The 16,815-nt window shown below is 36.6% G+C and overlaps 1 protein-coding gene across 1 annotated transcript in view; it reads left to right on the top strand.

Annotated features, from left to right (window-relative positions):
- The first annotated feature begins 401 nt into the window (after positions 1-401).
- The window catches only part of LOC138707859 (uncharacterized), a 234,955-nt gene continuing 218,541 nt past the window's right edge, over positions 402-16,815 (top strand). Inside the window, exon 1 of the mRNA XM_069837844.1 lies at positions 402-481. Within this exon, the coding sequence (XP_069693945.1) occupies positions 441-481 (41 nt within the window). The 5' untranslated portion in view covers positions 402-440. The remainder of the gene's footprint in view (positions 482-16,815) is intronic.

Below are 16,815 nucleotides of genomic sequence, written 5' to 3'. Positions count from 1 at the left end.
CTTCGCAAGGCCGCGTTTTCGCGTATTTCATAATTAATATATATGCTCCCAGTCCATTCATTCATTCATTCCTTCATTCATTCTAGAGAGACTGCTGTGCTCTTTGGCAGTCTTAATAAATTAGAGGACGACAGACGAGAGAAGAGTTGGTCTTGCGTTTCGGTACCCAACACAAAGGAAATTTTTGTCTTCGATACGATAAATGTCGAAAGTTTCTTTTCCTTTTAACAGGAACAGGAGGTATTTACCATCATATGACTTGTTCATCTCCACGACATTGCGGTTAGCACCATGTGAACCATATCACGTAATCGCGAATTTCTCCTTTCGCTGCTAGTATAAACAACGTCGTGCTGCGAATATCAGCGGCTGCTGACGTCAGCTCGGGTCTCTATATACTATAAAGCGAGCAGTGGCCCAGCGGTCGGCAGTATTAAGCCATGACTTCTGGGTCATCCACCTCGCCAAGCTCCGATCGGAGGTAAGATTCTACTCCAGTGCTTGTTCTCCATTCTGAGTGTGCAAATGGGCCTACAGCAACAGGTATTCGAACTACAGAACAATCCCCGTTTCTGTTGATTTTCCTTTCAGGTCTCTGTTAATAAAAATTATGATAAAGATAGTAATTATAATAGTAATAATAATAATAATAATAATTATTATTATTATTATTATTATTATTATTATTATTATTATTATTATTGGGTTTTCTATAGCGCGCGACACTGAAGGATTTTTTGACGAAAGAAAACTGGAAAAATGATCTAATTTTCAGAGGGAATGTAGTTCGAAATGTGAAGAATTCTTATAGGACGTCAGTTCACTTGAAAACATATTAGACAATAGGGCCTAGGTAAAAATTGGAAAGTATTGATTGGTTTAGATAACCCAGAAGTGATTATTTAACACGTGAAATATGGAGGTAGAACACTTCAAAATATAACGCGATACGCACATTTCACTTCACTTAGTATATGCAAAGCGTAAAAAAAGCTTAAACTAACCTGATCTAATCTGCCACAGATTCGTATATGCAAGGCATACCAAAAACCTGAACTAACCCAACCTAAACTGTCACAGATTCTTTTATACAAGACATATGAAAAGCCTAAACTAAGCTAATCTAACCTAACTTGTCACAGATTCCCGCACCGGTTATGTTATTATTATTATTATTATTATTATTATTATTATTATTATTATTATTATTATTATTATTATTATATCCCTGCCTGTAAACATAAATATCCTGTGGTAGTCTTAAATATAATGGAAGAGATGAATACTTTTCAATTCAATTAAGAAATATAATGACAATAACATTTTAAAGAATATTTCAGATTTGCATTTGAAATTGGACGGTGACATTTTTTCATAATACAACGTTAATATTCTTGACTAAAGTTTCGAGGTCGAGATATCTCAATTGGTAAAGCGATGTAGAGGTAGGTCTATATTATCGAACAGTTGAAAGTTATTTTCTATTCGGAAAAAAAAAACTCATCGATTTGAAGCGTAATTATAACCTTGACTAGATGTAAATCAGAATACAGGAGCCATTTATATTCCAAACACTACTGTTTGTTGTTTAATGTTCATGGACTAGCTGTACGTTGTAATGAACAAGACATGCAATAAAAGTAGCATTACTTACTGATCTCACCAAAAACAATCACGCCATCACGAATTACATTAATGAGCAAAAAAAGTAATGGAAAAAAATAGAAGAACCAATTAACAGAAAAAACTTTAACGCAAACCAGACCGATGTTGACTACGGCTACGACTACGACTCTTTACTTTTACGTTTTATAACAATTTCTTCGCGGAAGCAAAAAGTGACGGTGTCCCCATTTGATTCTTCATGGTCGCGTGACTTTCTAGGGATTAGGTTCGAAAACAGCGTTGCAATTTGTAGTTATTCAAGAAGTTACGTCGTTCACCGATGTGGAATAACGGTTAGCATGCCTGACCGTGAGACGAGCGGACCCGGGTTCAAAAGCTGGTTGGGACAACTTACTGGTTGAGATTATTTCCGGGATTTTCCCCTCAATTCATTACGAGCAAATGCTGGGTAACTTTCGGCGTTGGACCCTAGTTTCATTTCGCTGGCATTATCACCTTCATTCCACTCAGACGCTAGATAAGCACAGCAGTTAATAAAGCATCATAAAATAGAAGTTACGTGAGTCCGCTATTTTATTTTTTTTATTTTATTGGGTTATTTTACGACGCTGTATCAACATCTAGGTTATTTAGCGTCTGAATGATATGAAGGTGATGATGCCGGTGAAATGAGTCCGGGGTCCAGCACCGAAAGTTACCCAGCATTTGCTCGTATTGGGTTGAGGGAAAACCCCGGAAAAACTCAACCAGGTAACTTGCCCCGACCGGGATTCGAACCCGGGCCACCTGGTTTCGCAGCCAGACGCGCTGACCGTTACTCCACAGGTGTGGACCCGCTATTTTATCATGTACCGTTATTCTTGAAATGGAGTTCTTGTACGTCGTCAATATTTCACTGCTACTAAGATATGTCCACCCACATATCTATAGTATAGATTAGTCATAATCCTAACTAATGACTAATGAAGAAACTAGTAGCTGCCGGTGATCGAAATACTCGCTGAGGCCAGATGCAACTGGTTTAACGCTTCCGATAGGAAATGTTTATTCATGATATTAATTATTATTTAAAAATGTCACGCACCAAATAAGTTCTACGCTGTGGGTTTGTTTCAGTGTTCGTTTGAGTTTGATGAAGCAACTCATATTATGCTCAGCTGAAGTATGTGTTAAAATTCCCCTGGAAATATTTATCAGATCGCTGAAGCTCTCACTAGGCACACCTTTCTTTCTTTCTTTCTTTCTTTCTTTCTTTCTTTCTTTCTTTCTTTTATTTTATTTTTTATTTTTTCCCCTTTGACAGTAACAAACAAGGCCAACAGAAAAGTTTATTTTGCGTCACATTACCACTTAACCATTTATGTTGCCCATACTAGCATGCAATAGAAACTCGCGTTTTAAGATTATCTGCCAGAAAATTTGTCAGCGATGGCGTAGGTATCTCGATAGGATATATCTTTATTTAAAACTTTCTTTCTTTTAATATTATTTCTTCTGGAAAGAAGACACTCTAACAATGAATTAACTAAATCATCATTATTTCTCGCATCTGTGTCTGTTTATATTTTCCCGAAACACATAAAACATTGCACCAGACTCACTACTTGTATACTACGAAGTACAATAGTACAACACCTTCGCTTAAGTCATAAATCAAGACACAAGGGGAGAGAATAGTGTGGGTCTCTGCCTGCTAAATAGCGGGAAATTTTATGTTGTTTATGGCATATTTAGGAACACAAATCACCACTGCTATACCCACCCCATTCCACCCTTGAGACCAGTCCATGGATGGGAGGAGTGAAAGCTGACCAGGCCACGAGGCAGGACGAATTGTGCCTCAACTACAGCTTTTCAAATGCAACCTGAAAGCCCGCTAAAACATAAGAAATGTAGAAGCCAGACCCGGCACGAGCGATCCTGGCCTCAGGAACAAATTTTATTGCAAAACAGGTCTATATAGCCTACATTACAAAGTTTTCAAATACTTCTACAGCGATATATGCTTCATTCAAAAGACCAATATATAAAAAATACAAAATTTGATTTCAGTTAAGCCAAGTGACTGAGGCCTGGCCTCACTTGCCTCAGTCAATCAGCCGCCACTGGATGAAACCTGTTCTTTCATTGACATGAGGTTGCCTACGCTTCAACCATACAGTGTGAGTGTCTCTGAACTCTGCACAGCGGTCAGCTGTAAACAAGAGCAGGTTTCAAACATAGAGACAAAGTATACTACGGTGGAATATAAATGTTGCGCACTACCTCTTCGGAATATTTGGAGTGAAATATAACCAATGTAAAGTTGTTACCCTTGGTAGTCTTCTATGGAGTATACAATTCAACTAAAGCCTACATAGGGTATAGGTTGGTAATATTGTGATGCTAATAATATTATGATAGTTCTTTTTGAGAATGTTGTACAATTTTACTGAGCGAGAGAGAGACCGGTTTTGCGTCAACATATTAAGGGAATGTTCGTGGACAAGTTTCTGCACAAAACCGATTCTTCTTTCGCTCAGTAAAATTGTAAAAAATTCTCAAAAAGAACTATCATAATATTATTAGTATCACAGTATTACCAACCTTTACCCTATATTTGAATGACTTAATACATAAAGTAATGACAATAACACTGCACTACAGGTTAGAAATCGATTCGCTCACTTTCTACATCTACAGCACTGGACACGAAACACCACAGTTCAGCACTGTTGCTGTAACCAGACTGTGCTGAAAACAATTCTTACCCCATTCCCTCTGACGTCATGTACAATACTCGAGTCAAATATACGCTGGTATCGTGTTTACGAAGGATTGTTTTATCTCTACTAATGAAAGAAAAGAAGTATGAAATATCATTTTCTAAACCGTGCCTGCTTGCGGCATGGGAACAAGTTCACGATTCACAATGTCTAGAATGCAATCAACGCCAAAAAAACGTTCATACTGTATAATGTTAAAGTAAAATTTTCACACTTCATAAAAGTCTTAGTATTTTTTGTTTCACATGATTTTTCCCTTTCGGTAATATTTGAAGAGTCCACTGCAAGAATGATAGATGTCACTCTTGTCGAAAATGAGTCAAAACTGTCAGTGCATAGCTTGAGACACATAGAATGTAGACAGATAGTTACATGACATTAACACTGATAGTCATTGTCCAGTAGTGATCGGAAAATCACAGTTAAGCTTTGAGCGCTAAGCATTTCAAACTTTCAATCGCTTCTCCTGCAAAATGTATTCCAAATAACATCCATCATTCTTGCAGTGGACTCTTCATTTCTATAACTACTACTGAAACGGGTTTTTCAGAGACTGTAAGGAGAAAATAGAGATGTTTTCCAGGAAACATTTAAAAAGCCCAATTATCCGTTCCACCAGCATTCCGAGATTCCCAAGCGTAAGTGAAATCTCCAAATTTCCTTTTACAGTCATTCATCTCGTAGCATTAATGAATGAGAGATGCTAAAAAGTAAGCGGTTCCTATTCCATCTTTGCTCATTCTTTCGAATCCAGTGAATGTATCCTCTGTGCTTTTATGTCTGCTCACCGACCATGTCTATTTTTACAGATCCAAATTTGGTTTTGCTGTGTACGTAATTTTTTCCTCTTTTTGAAACTACGTCGGTTTTTCATCATATAAAACAATATTAACGGCGAAAAGGTTAAATATATAGCCAGAAAATATAGAAAAGTTAATTGTGTTGTATTATAACTAGTATTGAGCCCAGCCAATATATTGTAATAACTATTTCCTTCTCTCTTCTTTGTGAAAAAAATGTTACACCTAGTTCGTGCATTCAGGTAAGGATTTGCTGATGCTAAAAATTGTTTAATTATGTAGATTTATTGTATATTTTTTGATAGCATATTAAATACAGAGAGAACGACTAGTGTCTAAAGAATTGTTTGTAAATAGTAATGTAAACAGTTTATTTCATATTTTCACATTATGCAAGAATTTATTTCATATTTTGGAAACATTTTCTTAATTTTGTGCTAGTCTCTGGTCCTAACATCAATTACTCATGCACAGGAGGTGCTTATGTACTCTCCACACTCAAGGCACTGGTGCTCGACATGACGGTAGCTGTATTAGATGCGATCATGAGATTGGCGTACTGATTGTTCGTAAAATAATACTTGCAGTACGACGGCAGTACATGTCTGAACAGCTGACCGTTCAACTAAATTGTAATGTGTAAAGGCCCCTGTACGTAGGTTATATCAAAAGATCCTACTGGATGGCTACTCAAAGCCGTTCAACTAAATTGTAACGTGTAAAGGCTCCCTGTACGTAGGTTATATCAAAAGATATTACTGGATAGCTCCTCGAAGCCGTTCGACTAAATTTAACGTATAAAGGCTCCCTGTATGTAGGCTATATCAGAAGATTCTATTGGACGGCTCCTCTAATCATTTCAACTAAATTGTAACGTGTAAAAATTCCTTGCACGTAGGCTATATCTGAAGATTCTACTGGATGGCTCCTCGAAGTCGTTCAACTAAATTGTAACGTGTAAAGGTTCCCTGTACGTAGGCTATATCAAAGATTCTACTGGATGGCTCCTCGAAGCCGTTCAACTAAATTGTAACGTATAAAGATTCCCTGTACTTAGGTTATATCAAATGATCCATTATTATGTTGTAACGTCTTTATTTCTATTAATAAAATTGTAGACCTGGTTGAGTGAAAGAGTAGGCCACAAGCACTTAATGCTGCCAGGTAAAATCAAAGAAATTATTACTATTATTATTATTATTATTATTATTATTATTATTATTATTATTATTAGTGTAACGTTTGTATTTGTATTAATTGTAGACTTCGTTGAGTGGACGAGAAGGCCACAAGCACTTAATGCTGTCAAATAAAATCAAATAAATTATTATTACCGGTACTGTTATCATCATCATCATCATCATCATCATCATCATCTCTGAATATTTCTTTTCAGTGCTTACAACTTATTGCTTAAAATTATAAATGCATTCGTATTTCCATATTTTTATTGCATCCAACTTCCCACACCTTTCATTTGAGCCCAAGACTCAGTAAGTGTTAAACGTGTCCGAAAAACTTGAAAAGGAAGTCGGAGGTAGCAATGTTAAATCTTGATCGGTTTGGAGTGGAACGGCTGTTCTGCTGGGACAGAAAAGTGTAATAGTAGTAGTAGTAGTAGTAGTAGTAGTAGTAGTAGTAGCAGTAGCAGCAGCAGCAGCAGTAGCATAATAATAATAATAATAATAATAATAAAACCATATAATAAATTTAAGATTACTATGACATTCTTACCATTTTTCTGAATTTCAAAGTACCTCTGTCGTAATAGTGTTTAATCAACATAGACGTTATTTATGTAATAGAAATAATTTATTTAAATTTCGAAACTCACGATTAACTCGAAAATCTTAAGTAATGGAAGCATTTTGAAAACAAAGTTGAAATCAGCGCGATGATTACTATGAGAATCCGCAATTCTAATAGATAAAAGCCCTCCTTTGTTTAACTCGCCGAAACTCGGAAACCAATAGATATTTTGAGTAGCAGCCACTTTTAAAAGTAATTTCCATTCTTTCTAAATATTTCTCTCGCTTTAACCCTACATATAAAGTGAAAAATAGAAAAGTTTGTCGCTTATCAGCTTTTGAGTGTGTTCATGTTTATTTTGAACAGATTACTTCGAAGTTAGTATTTTTTTTCATTTTTTAAAAAAAGATATTGATTTCGAATTTTTCTATGCTTTCCTTAGACATTTATCTATGAATCCTAAAAGTTACATCGTGATTATCATAAGAGCTACGACGTGATAATTTTTAACGGTGCGGTGAAGATCGCTCTCGTCTTCTTGCTGAGAACGGCAACGAAAGAAACAAAATGTCGAATGATTATACCTAGTCTTTACAGAGCCCTACTCCCCCCGAGTGACATCATGAACAAGTATACTGTAACTTACATAATTCACGGAAGAAGTATAACTTACAGAGAAATGAGTGAAATTCTGCCTACCCTGATAGTAGCGTTACCGGCTTTGAACTGCCACGTCGCTACACTTGACGAAAGAAATTTGCAATTCTTCTCAGGTATTTATCGAAACACGCACTTTTTATGACTAATCTGCTCCTGAAACATGGTAATAAACATTATAGTCTATCCTAGAAAAAATCGTATTTTTGAGCAGTTTCATGGATCCTTCAATAAGAAATTAAAGATTTTTTTTTTTTTTTTTGTAAACCATCTATAAAGTCGCAAAATGTTTACACATTTTTGTTCGTCATACTTCTAGAAATCATACCTCAGAAAGAATGTAGTAGGGTAAACTCGGCTGATTTCGTGATACTAAGGTTTTGGTGCAAAAATAAATTTCAAATTAAAAAATAATGTTTTTAACGTACAAGTCCCCAAAGAAGAAATGAGACGATGGAATATTCTAAAGTCTCAGATGTAAGACACTGCGCATGATCGGAGACCAGAGCACTGATACACAAGATAACGAATATTTGAGTTAACTTAAATTAAGGCGATTTGGTTTGTTGGTAACATAGTTCGGAAATTCACTTAAAAACTGCAAAAAATATGGTAATATGACGTAAATAATAGATGAATACATGCATAAATCCTGTAGTTACATCAAGCCCCTATAACCGAGGCTGCGCAAAGTTTAGAGTAGGGACAAATTGAAGCTTGCGCCCGCCACCATGCTTTGGGAGAAGTACCGGCTAGCAGACGACTGTACTATGCAATGTTGAATGTTAAATATATATGTTTGGTGTATCTTATAAATAAATCTGAATGGATAAATGAAAAAATCCTATTAACATTTAAAGCGACCACGTTATGGGCATAACCAAGCTTAGTTACCGTTAGTTTGACACGAAAAAAAAAAAGACAACTGTAGCAATTTGATACCGTAACCAAAGACGTTGTATAGTGTTTACTCATTTGCAGTGTGAATAAATACATACGTATCAGCCACCGAGACAAGATGGAGAAACAGACGTTTATCCAGCCATTTATTCTCACTGCAGGCAGATCCCCATTCAAAATACTGACGAATGTTATAGCCCGGTCAATTTAGGAAGAAGTTCCAAGAGAGGAAACATGCGAGTGAGAGTGCTGACTTCCCCTCCTCGAGAAAGCTTTGAATTAAGCTTTTTTTCATTTCATTCACTGTATTCTATAGATCTTACATTAACATTGAAGCTTTAAGATGTGGAATAAGTCACAATTTTTTAAGATTACAATTGTACAAATTTTTGTACAATACAGATGAGGCGAGATATGGCATATGAGCTGTGTGACAGGAGAAAGAACGAGCTATCAGAAAGAGTTTGTTTCATGATGGTTAGTATTATACGAATCTACTGACAAAAGTTCATCTATCTTCCCCCTCTATACCCATTGGTGATATAGCCACGCACATGATAAGGTCACAGGATAAGTCTTGGCTTCTCTACTATAGTATAGCTCACCTCAAATTAGTTACATGACGCTCGGTAGAAAATATCCTGAGTAAATCTGTCATCAGTCAGGCTGCCGTACAGCATCTTAAGACCCCGCTTTGAGGACGACATTATCTACCATATGAAACAATAGTCACTTGCCAAAGGGGAAAAAGCATTATTATTTGAAATGACAATTACAGAAGCATGATAAAAACAACAAGGACCACGACAAGGACAAAGACAAGGATGACGACAAGGATCATAATATGAGCTGAGACAAGCACCACGATAAGGGCTACGAAGTGGATCACGATAAGGATCACGATAACGACTCTGACAGAGAAAATAAGAACCATGATAAGGACCACAATAAAGACAATAATCGTCGCGATAAGGACCATGACAAAGACAAGGATCACAGTAAGTACCACGATACAGACGACGAGGATCAGCATAAGGGCAACAAACACAACAAAGACCACGATAAAGACTATGACAAGGTCAACAAGAACCAATATAGGCCTAAGTATCACGACGTGAATCACGGTCGTTGTAGTGGTCCCTGTCAAGATCCGTATCTTGGTATTTGTGGCCTTATCGTGATCCATGTCGTGGTCCTTATCGTGATCGTTGCTATAGTTCTTATAATGATTCTTGATATCTTTGGCACGGTCCATATCGTGGCCACTGTTGTCTTTGTCATGTTTCTTATCGTGGTCCTTGTTGTCTTTATTGTGGTCCTTATCATGATTCTCGTCACTGAAGTAGCCCTTATCGTTCTTGATGTCTTTAGCATGATCTTTATCGTGGTATTTGTTGTCTTTGTTATGATCCTTATAGTGGTTTTGGTCCTATCGTGGTTCATGTCGTGACCTTTATCGTGAACTTTTTCCTTATTGTGGTCCATTTCGTAAATATCGTGACCCTTGTCTTTGTTCATGTCGCGTTTCTTATATTGGTCCTTGTTTTCCTTATCGCGGCCCTTATCCTGATCCTTATTGTTTTTGTCGTGGTTCTTGTTGTTTTCGACATATCCCTTATCGTGAGCTTTGTTGTCTTTGTCGTGGTCCTTGTTGGCATTGTAATAGTCTTTATCGTTTTCCTTGCTGCTTTTGTCATGGTTCTTATTAGATATTTGTTGTCTTTGTCATTGTCTTTATCGTGGTCTTGGTCCCTATTATGTTCTTGTCGTGATCCTTATCATGGCCCATGTTGTGGTCATTCTCGTGGTGCATGTCGTGGTCCATGTTGGGATCTTTATTGTGGTCCATGTCTTCGTTATTGTCGTGGTCCTATAGTAGTCCTTGTCAATCTCTTGTGTAACGTAGTCTGTATAGCGCTGGTCTTCTGTGCTCGAGGTTGCGGGTTCGATCTCGGCCCAGGTCGATGGCATTTGAGTGTGTTTAAATGCGACAGGCTCATGTAAAAGAACTCTTCGGGACAAAATTCCGGCACACCAGCGACGCTGACAACCTCTGCAGTTGCGAGCGCCGTTAAATAAGCCATAATTTAATATAATTTAATTTAGTTCTTATTGCAATAGTGTCCCTTGTGATCCTTATCGTGGTCCAATGTCGTGGTCCCTTTCATGATCATTCTCGTGGTGCTCGTCGTGGCCCATGTCATGATCCTCATCGCTGCCCTTGCCTTTGTTATTATCGTTGTCCTTTTCTTTGTCCTTGTTGTGGTCCTTGCCATTCTGCTAGTTCTTATCGCAATCGTGATCTCTATCATAGTCCTCCTTGTGATTATTGTCATGGTCCTTATAGTGGTCCCTATCAAAGTGCTTTCGTGGCCCATATCGTCATCTTTATCGTAGTCCTTGTCTTTGCTTTGTCCTTGTCGTGGTCCTTGTTATCTTTGACGCAGTCCTTATCGCGATCCTATCGTGATTCTTTCGTGGTCCTTTCATGGTTCGTTCTTGGTTCTTATCATAGTCCTTTCGTGGTCCTTGATATGTTACTTATCGTGGTCATTGTAGTGGTGCTTATCATGACCCCTATAATGATCCTTATCGTGGTCCTCGTCTTTATCGCAGCCGTTAGATTGGCCCTTGTTGTTTTCTCCATGGTCTTTATCATAATGCTTTTTGTCATTGTAATGGTCTTTATCGTTGCACTTGTTATTCTTGTCATGGTCTTTATATAGTGGTATTGTTTTTGTTATGGTCCTTATCTTGGTAAATTTCGAAATCTTTATCGTGGTCCATGTCGTGGTTCATATCGTGATCCTTGTTACGTATGTCGTTGTCTATGTCGTGACCCTTATCGTAATCTTTGTCGTGGTGTTAATTGTGATCCATATTTGTGATCCTTATCATGACCCATTTCGGTGACCTTATCGTGATCCTTGACATGGTGCTTGTCGCGATTCACGCCATGATCCTTATCCTGGTCCTTTTCGTGATCTTTATCGTGGTCCATGTTGTGATTCTTATCGTCGCTCTTGTCGTGAACCTTGTCATGGTTCTTATTGTGATTCTTATTTTGAAGCTCGTGTTTCATGTCATGATAGCCAGGTCGATGGCATTTAAGTGTGCTTAAATGCTACAGGCGGGACAAAATTCCGGCACATCCGGCGACGCTGATATAACCTCTGCAGTTGCGAGCGTCGTTAAATAAAACATAACATTTTTAACATTTCGTGTCGTGATCCTTACCGTGGTCTCTGTTATAGTCCTTATCGTGCTTGTTGTCGTGGTCCATGTTGTGATCCTTATCGTTTTTCTTGCCGTGGTTCAAGTCGTGATACTTATTATGTTCCTCGTCGTTCATGTCTGGTTTTTTTCGTGGTCCTTATCAAAATCGTTGATAGTTTTGTCGTGGACTTACCGTTGCCCTTGTTGTCTTTCTAATAATCCTTTTCGTGTTCCTGGTCCTTGTCATTATCCTTATGATATTCCATGTCGTGTTATTTATCGTAATCCTTGTCATGGTGTTTGTCATATTTCTTGTATATTATCGTGGGCCTGATCTTTGTCCTTTACGTGAAACTTGTTGTCTTTCTAATAGTCCTTTATGTGGTTTTGGTCCTTCTAATTCTCATTGTGGTCCATTTCGTGGTATGTATCATAATCCTTGTCGTGGTGTTTGTCGTGTTCCTTGTAATATGTTATTGAGGATCTGATATTTGCCCTTGTAGTGGTCCTTGTTATCTTTGTCGTGGTCCTTACAATGTTCTTTTCTGTCTTTGCCGCGAGTCTTCATTTATCATTTCAAAACTAATATTGTTCTCCCACTTTGAAGAATTACTTTCGTGTTACACGGTATATTTCAAACTTGAAGACCTCCCTCAAAGAACGTTGTATATCATATGCAAAAGCCGTTGATATACGACGTTCTTTGAGGGAGGTCTTCACTTTTACAAAAGGTAAACGATCAAGGACGTAAAAAGAGATCTACAGCAAAAGTAGACGGAGAACTGATAACATTTCGCACTGATGTGTATCTTGGAATAAGATGAAAATAAGCCTATGCATGCACGACCAGATGTCTTCCTGGCTACGTCGATATCGCGTGAACTGCGCTATAGAACTTTAACTTTCGACGATCAAGGGTCGTCTCATTCCTTTTTGAGGAACTGTACGTACATTATTAGATTTCAGTAAGTTACATGTCAGTATTTTTACCTCAAATAAATATATAGAATATTTACAAAGAAGCAATATACAGTAAATAAACAAAAAAATTGCACTGTAAAGAGGTTGATATAGGCTAATTTCGTGATAATACAAGGGTATTTTCATGATAATTCTTAAATTCAAAATATTTAGGCATATTCTGTCAAATTTTAAATTCCTCTGTCAGATTCATACTTACAATTCAAACAATTAAAGTTCTTTCGGTATTTTGAAAGGCCTTCATGAAATTACTGATTACAACTGACGCACAGAATCCATCTGTCACCATGCTTGCCGTCGTAGAAATTTCCTGAGCAAGACCGGCACAAATCATTAGGCTTATGTTTCAGCATCTCTTTAAGCACGTATCTTCTTTGTTTGGCTCTAGAAGGTGATGCTGTTTCGTTGTCTACCTCTTTTAACTTGCTTCAGAGACTGAAAATGTCTTTCTCCTTGACTATTGCTTTGGTACCTTCTGGTTCTAGTCGAAATTGCCAAGAAAATGACGAAGTTTCTCTGCGGAATTTTTCTTAGTTTGAGATACAATCAGTTGCCTTTTTTTCATATAATTTATATTGTATTTCTTTCCTCATTTTTCATTATCTGTTATCTGCAACATTCACGACATTGCACATTATATCAGAGATGCTATGAATACACCATAGAGTTAGTATAATATAGAGAGCGTGTATAGCTGCGGAGAAAGCTATTGAGAGGTATCAACAAAGACGTTGTAATTATACAGGGTGTTTCCAGCCTGGTGTTATAAACTTTCGGGAATGATGGGGAAGGCACATGTATCAACTTGAGAGCAGGAACCCTGGTCCGGAAATGACTGAGTCGAAAGTTATAAGCAAAAATAGTTGTGTGGAAATGGAATTGTAATTTTGCACCACGTGCCCTCCTCCCCTTAACCTTTGGAACAGTCGTGGGAAGATGGTATGAGCCGGATGTCTCCTACGTGGGTACTTGTACCGATACAATTTGTGAGCTTGTCTACTGTTCCCATTGGCTCATCCGTATTCGAAAGTCAGGTCTGCGTATTCCGCTCTCTTGTACTCCTCCATTTCACTAGGACTGATCGACTGGACACTGCAACTTGTACACTTACACTGCTGTCTACAGACGTGCATATCAGGACCGACCATGTCCGTTACACATTACGCTATCTGCATTGCTTTAGTGTAGTTTTCTGTCCCCATCCCTCAGACAGCGCACTGAATGGACAACGTAAACAACGTCAGATGAATACAGTATGTGTAAGATGTACAGATAAATACACATAAATAAGATGTACAGAGGAATAAAATTATTTCATTTCCACAGAACTATTTTTGCTTGTAACTTTCGACTGTCATTTCCGGACAAGGGTTCCTTATCTCAAATTGATACAGTTTGTAACACTAGCCCGAAAACAACCTGTATATCAACATCGAAACACGGACGAGTCATGTGATTGTGGGACGAAAGCAGCCGATTTCTATTGACTGACATAGGCGCGGAAAAATTTTTCATAGGAAATATTGTGATTTTTTTTTTCGATCTAGCACAATAAGTAGAAATATTCCGTTCTTATTATACCTAGGTTTCATGAAATTCACTGATTGTCTAAACTCCCGCTATTTGTCCGAGAATATATTATTATTTATGAAACTTAATGTCCAAGCACTTGGACTTGGTATAAGACCACTTCTTACTTTCCGATTTAATTCACCTTCAGACTTGTATTGAAAGTTTGTCTTGTCGCTGCACTATTAGTATTGTAACAGTTCATCGTAATATTAGTCTCTGTGTAAAACATATGCTGGTGAAGAATTGATGGAAAGGAGAACGTGGGCTGATGTATCATTATAAGGAGAGGAACAAATTGAACAGTTATACGTGCTTTATACGATAATAATAATAATAATAATAATAATAATAATAATAATAATAATGAATATATTATTCGCCTGGAATCATATCAAACTGCACTTCATATGAAATCTGATTTTTCAGGAAAGATGGAAAACTAGTGCAGTTAGACTCCAGACGGTAATAATTTTACTAGTAAAGTTAAGGCAGATAAATTGCAATTTGACTTCAAACGGTGATTTCACTAGTAAAGTTAAAGTAGATAAATTGCAGTTTGACTCCAAACGAGCAGTTTATAACATTCCCTGCAAAATTCTGCACTGAAAAGTGTCTTAAACCCATATTTCATAATTTGGAGAAAGTGGAGTTTGATTCTAGATGAATCATATACACTGTAGTGAAACTAGTTGATGGTGCTTTGATTTTAAACTAGGATTAGATACCCTATTATGTTATATATGAATTATTTTTACCCTAGGTAGTATTAGTTAGGGTCTTTAAACTTAAAGAATTTGGCGGTATTTCATATTTTTCATTACCCTACTTGGTCATTATTGTAACGCGACGGGACTTCTACACAATTATGTAACATTTTATATGTAACCTACAGGAGTGCAGTTTGTAACTTCCCGTAAAATCCTAACTATGAACAGAAATTTATCCAATTTTTTCAAACTATCTTCACTTACAGTTCCGCATTACTTCTTACATGCTATACCGTTGTTTAGTTCCAGAATTTTCTTTTTTATAAACAATAAACGATTTTTTTTTTAATTTTGAGCGTCCTATAGGCCTACATTTAATTTTATATCGGTATGAACTTTAACAAACTGTAAAATTTGATATGTATGGCATGTTATTAACTTTGTACTGACAATATTTTGTCTTGAACATAATCAAAGAAAATGATTTATCGATATCTTGGAAAAATCATGAACAAAATATTGGATTTACTAGTCCATTTTTGTCTTAACCATATCATTAAAATATGAAAAAAATAATAGCTATTATTCAACACTCCTCAGGAACTTGTAATGTCAATATGATTTTAGGACTAAAAAAACGTTTGGGTTTACTTGAGAAAGGGAAAATTCACTAAAGAAATGCATTCGCACAATAAAAAAAAAATGCACGTAGAATACATCACCCAGTCGAAGGAATGAAACTACAGTTTTGTTGGTTATAATGTTATATTTTTCTCTTTGCTTTACAAATGGAAGAGGTATGCCTATATGCTCAGTAATGTCAATTTTCAAATTTGAAATTACAAGAACTAAAGATAAGTAAGGATCAAGGAAATTAACTGCAGAAAATTCATAAAAACATTCAGAACTGGAAGAATATATCAGCAATAGTTTAGAAAACTATCAAAAAAGAGAAAAAGAAATCCTGGAATAAATTTCTAAAAAATTATAAAAATGAAGAATAAATGATGATAAATCATTAAGTTTATGTGGGAATTAGAAACTAAGTTTTCAGTATGACATTTACAGGTGAGGTTATGTATGTGCGATACTTCAAAATGAAACCAATGTTTCCTCCTTTCAGGTAGTACTTTTTCGGAATATGTATTATATGACTTCCTTGAGTTAAATTCTATTCCTGCAGAAATATTCTTACACCACATAGAACAGACATATCTACTAAACAAAGACAACAACAAACACGCAGACAACATCATATATTGGCACAGATACGTAGAAGACATACTAATAGGCCTACTATACAAAGGAAACAAAAGACAGATCCAAAACCTGCATCAACACATAAACAAAATACACCCAAAGCTACACTACACATTAGAAATTGAAAACAACAGATTCATAAATTTTCTAGACATCACAATAACAAAAGTAGACAACAAACACACATTCAAATTATACAGAAAATCCACAACAACAACACACATACACAACACATCCAACCACCCAACACAAACAAGCTGCATTCCGAACAATGGTACACAGACTACTCAACATACCAATAAACCAACATAATTACAAGGAAGAGCTAAACAATCAAATACATAGCACAAGAAAACAGATACAACCCCAATATAATAGACAACATAATACCACAGTCTAATACTTAGTCACGCAACTCATACGTATAAAATATGCCAACATTTGACAGCTGGCGCGACAGTAGCCCTCTAGCGGCAGGCAAGTTAACAGTGTGCACACAACATATGATAACACATCAGAAAATGAGTTTTGCGTAATTTATTTTATATTTTTTATGCTATACAGTAAGTGTATATGTGCTTA

This window comes from Periplaneta americana, chromosome 10, assembly GCF_040183065.1.
Source record: "Periplaneta americana isolate PAMFEO1 chromosome 10, P.americana_PAMFEO1_priV1, whole genome shotgun sequence".
Taxonomy (NCBI): Eukaryota; Metazoa; Arthropoda; class Insecta; order Blattodea; family Blattidae; genus Periplaneta; species Periplaneta americana.
The sequence above is the reverse complement of the archived record's forward strand: the minus strand, read 5'-3'. Positions and strand labels throughout refer to the sequence as shown.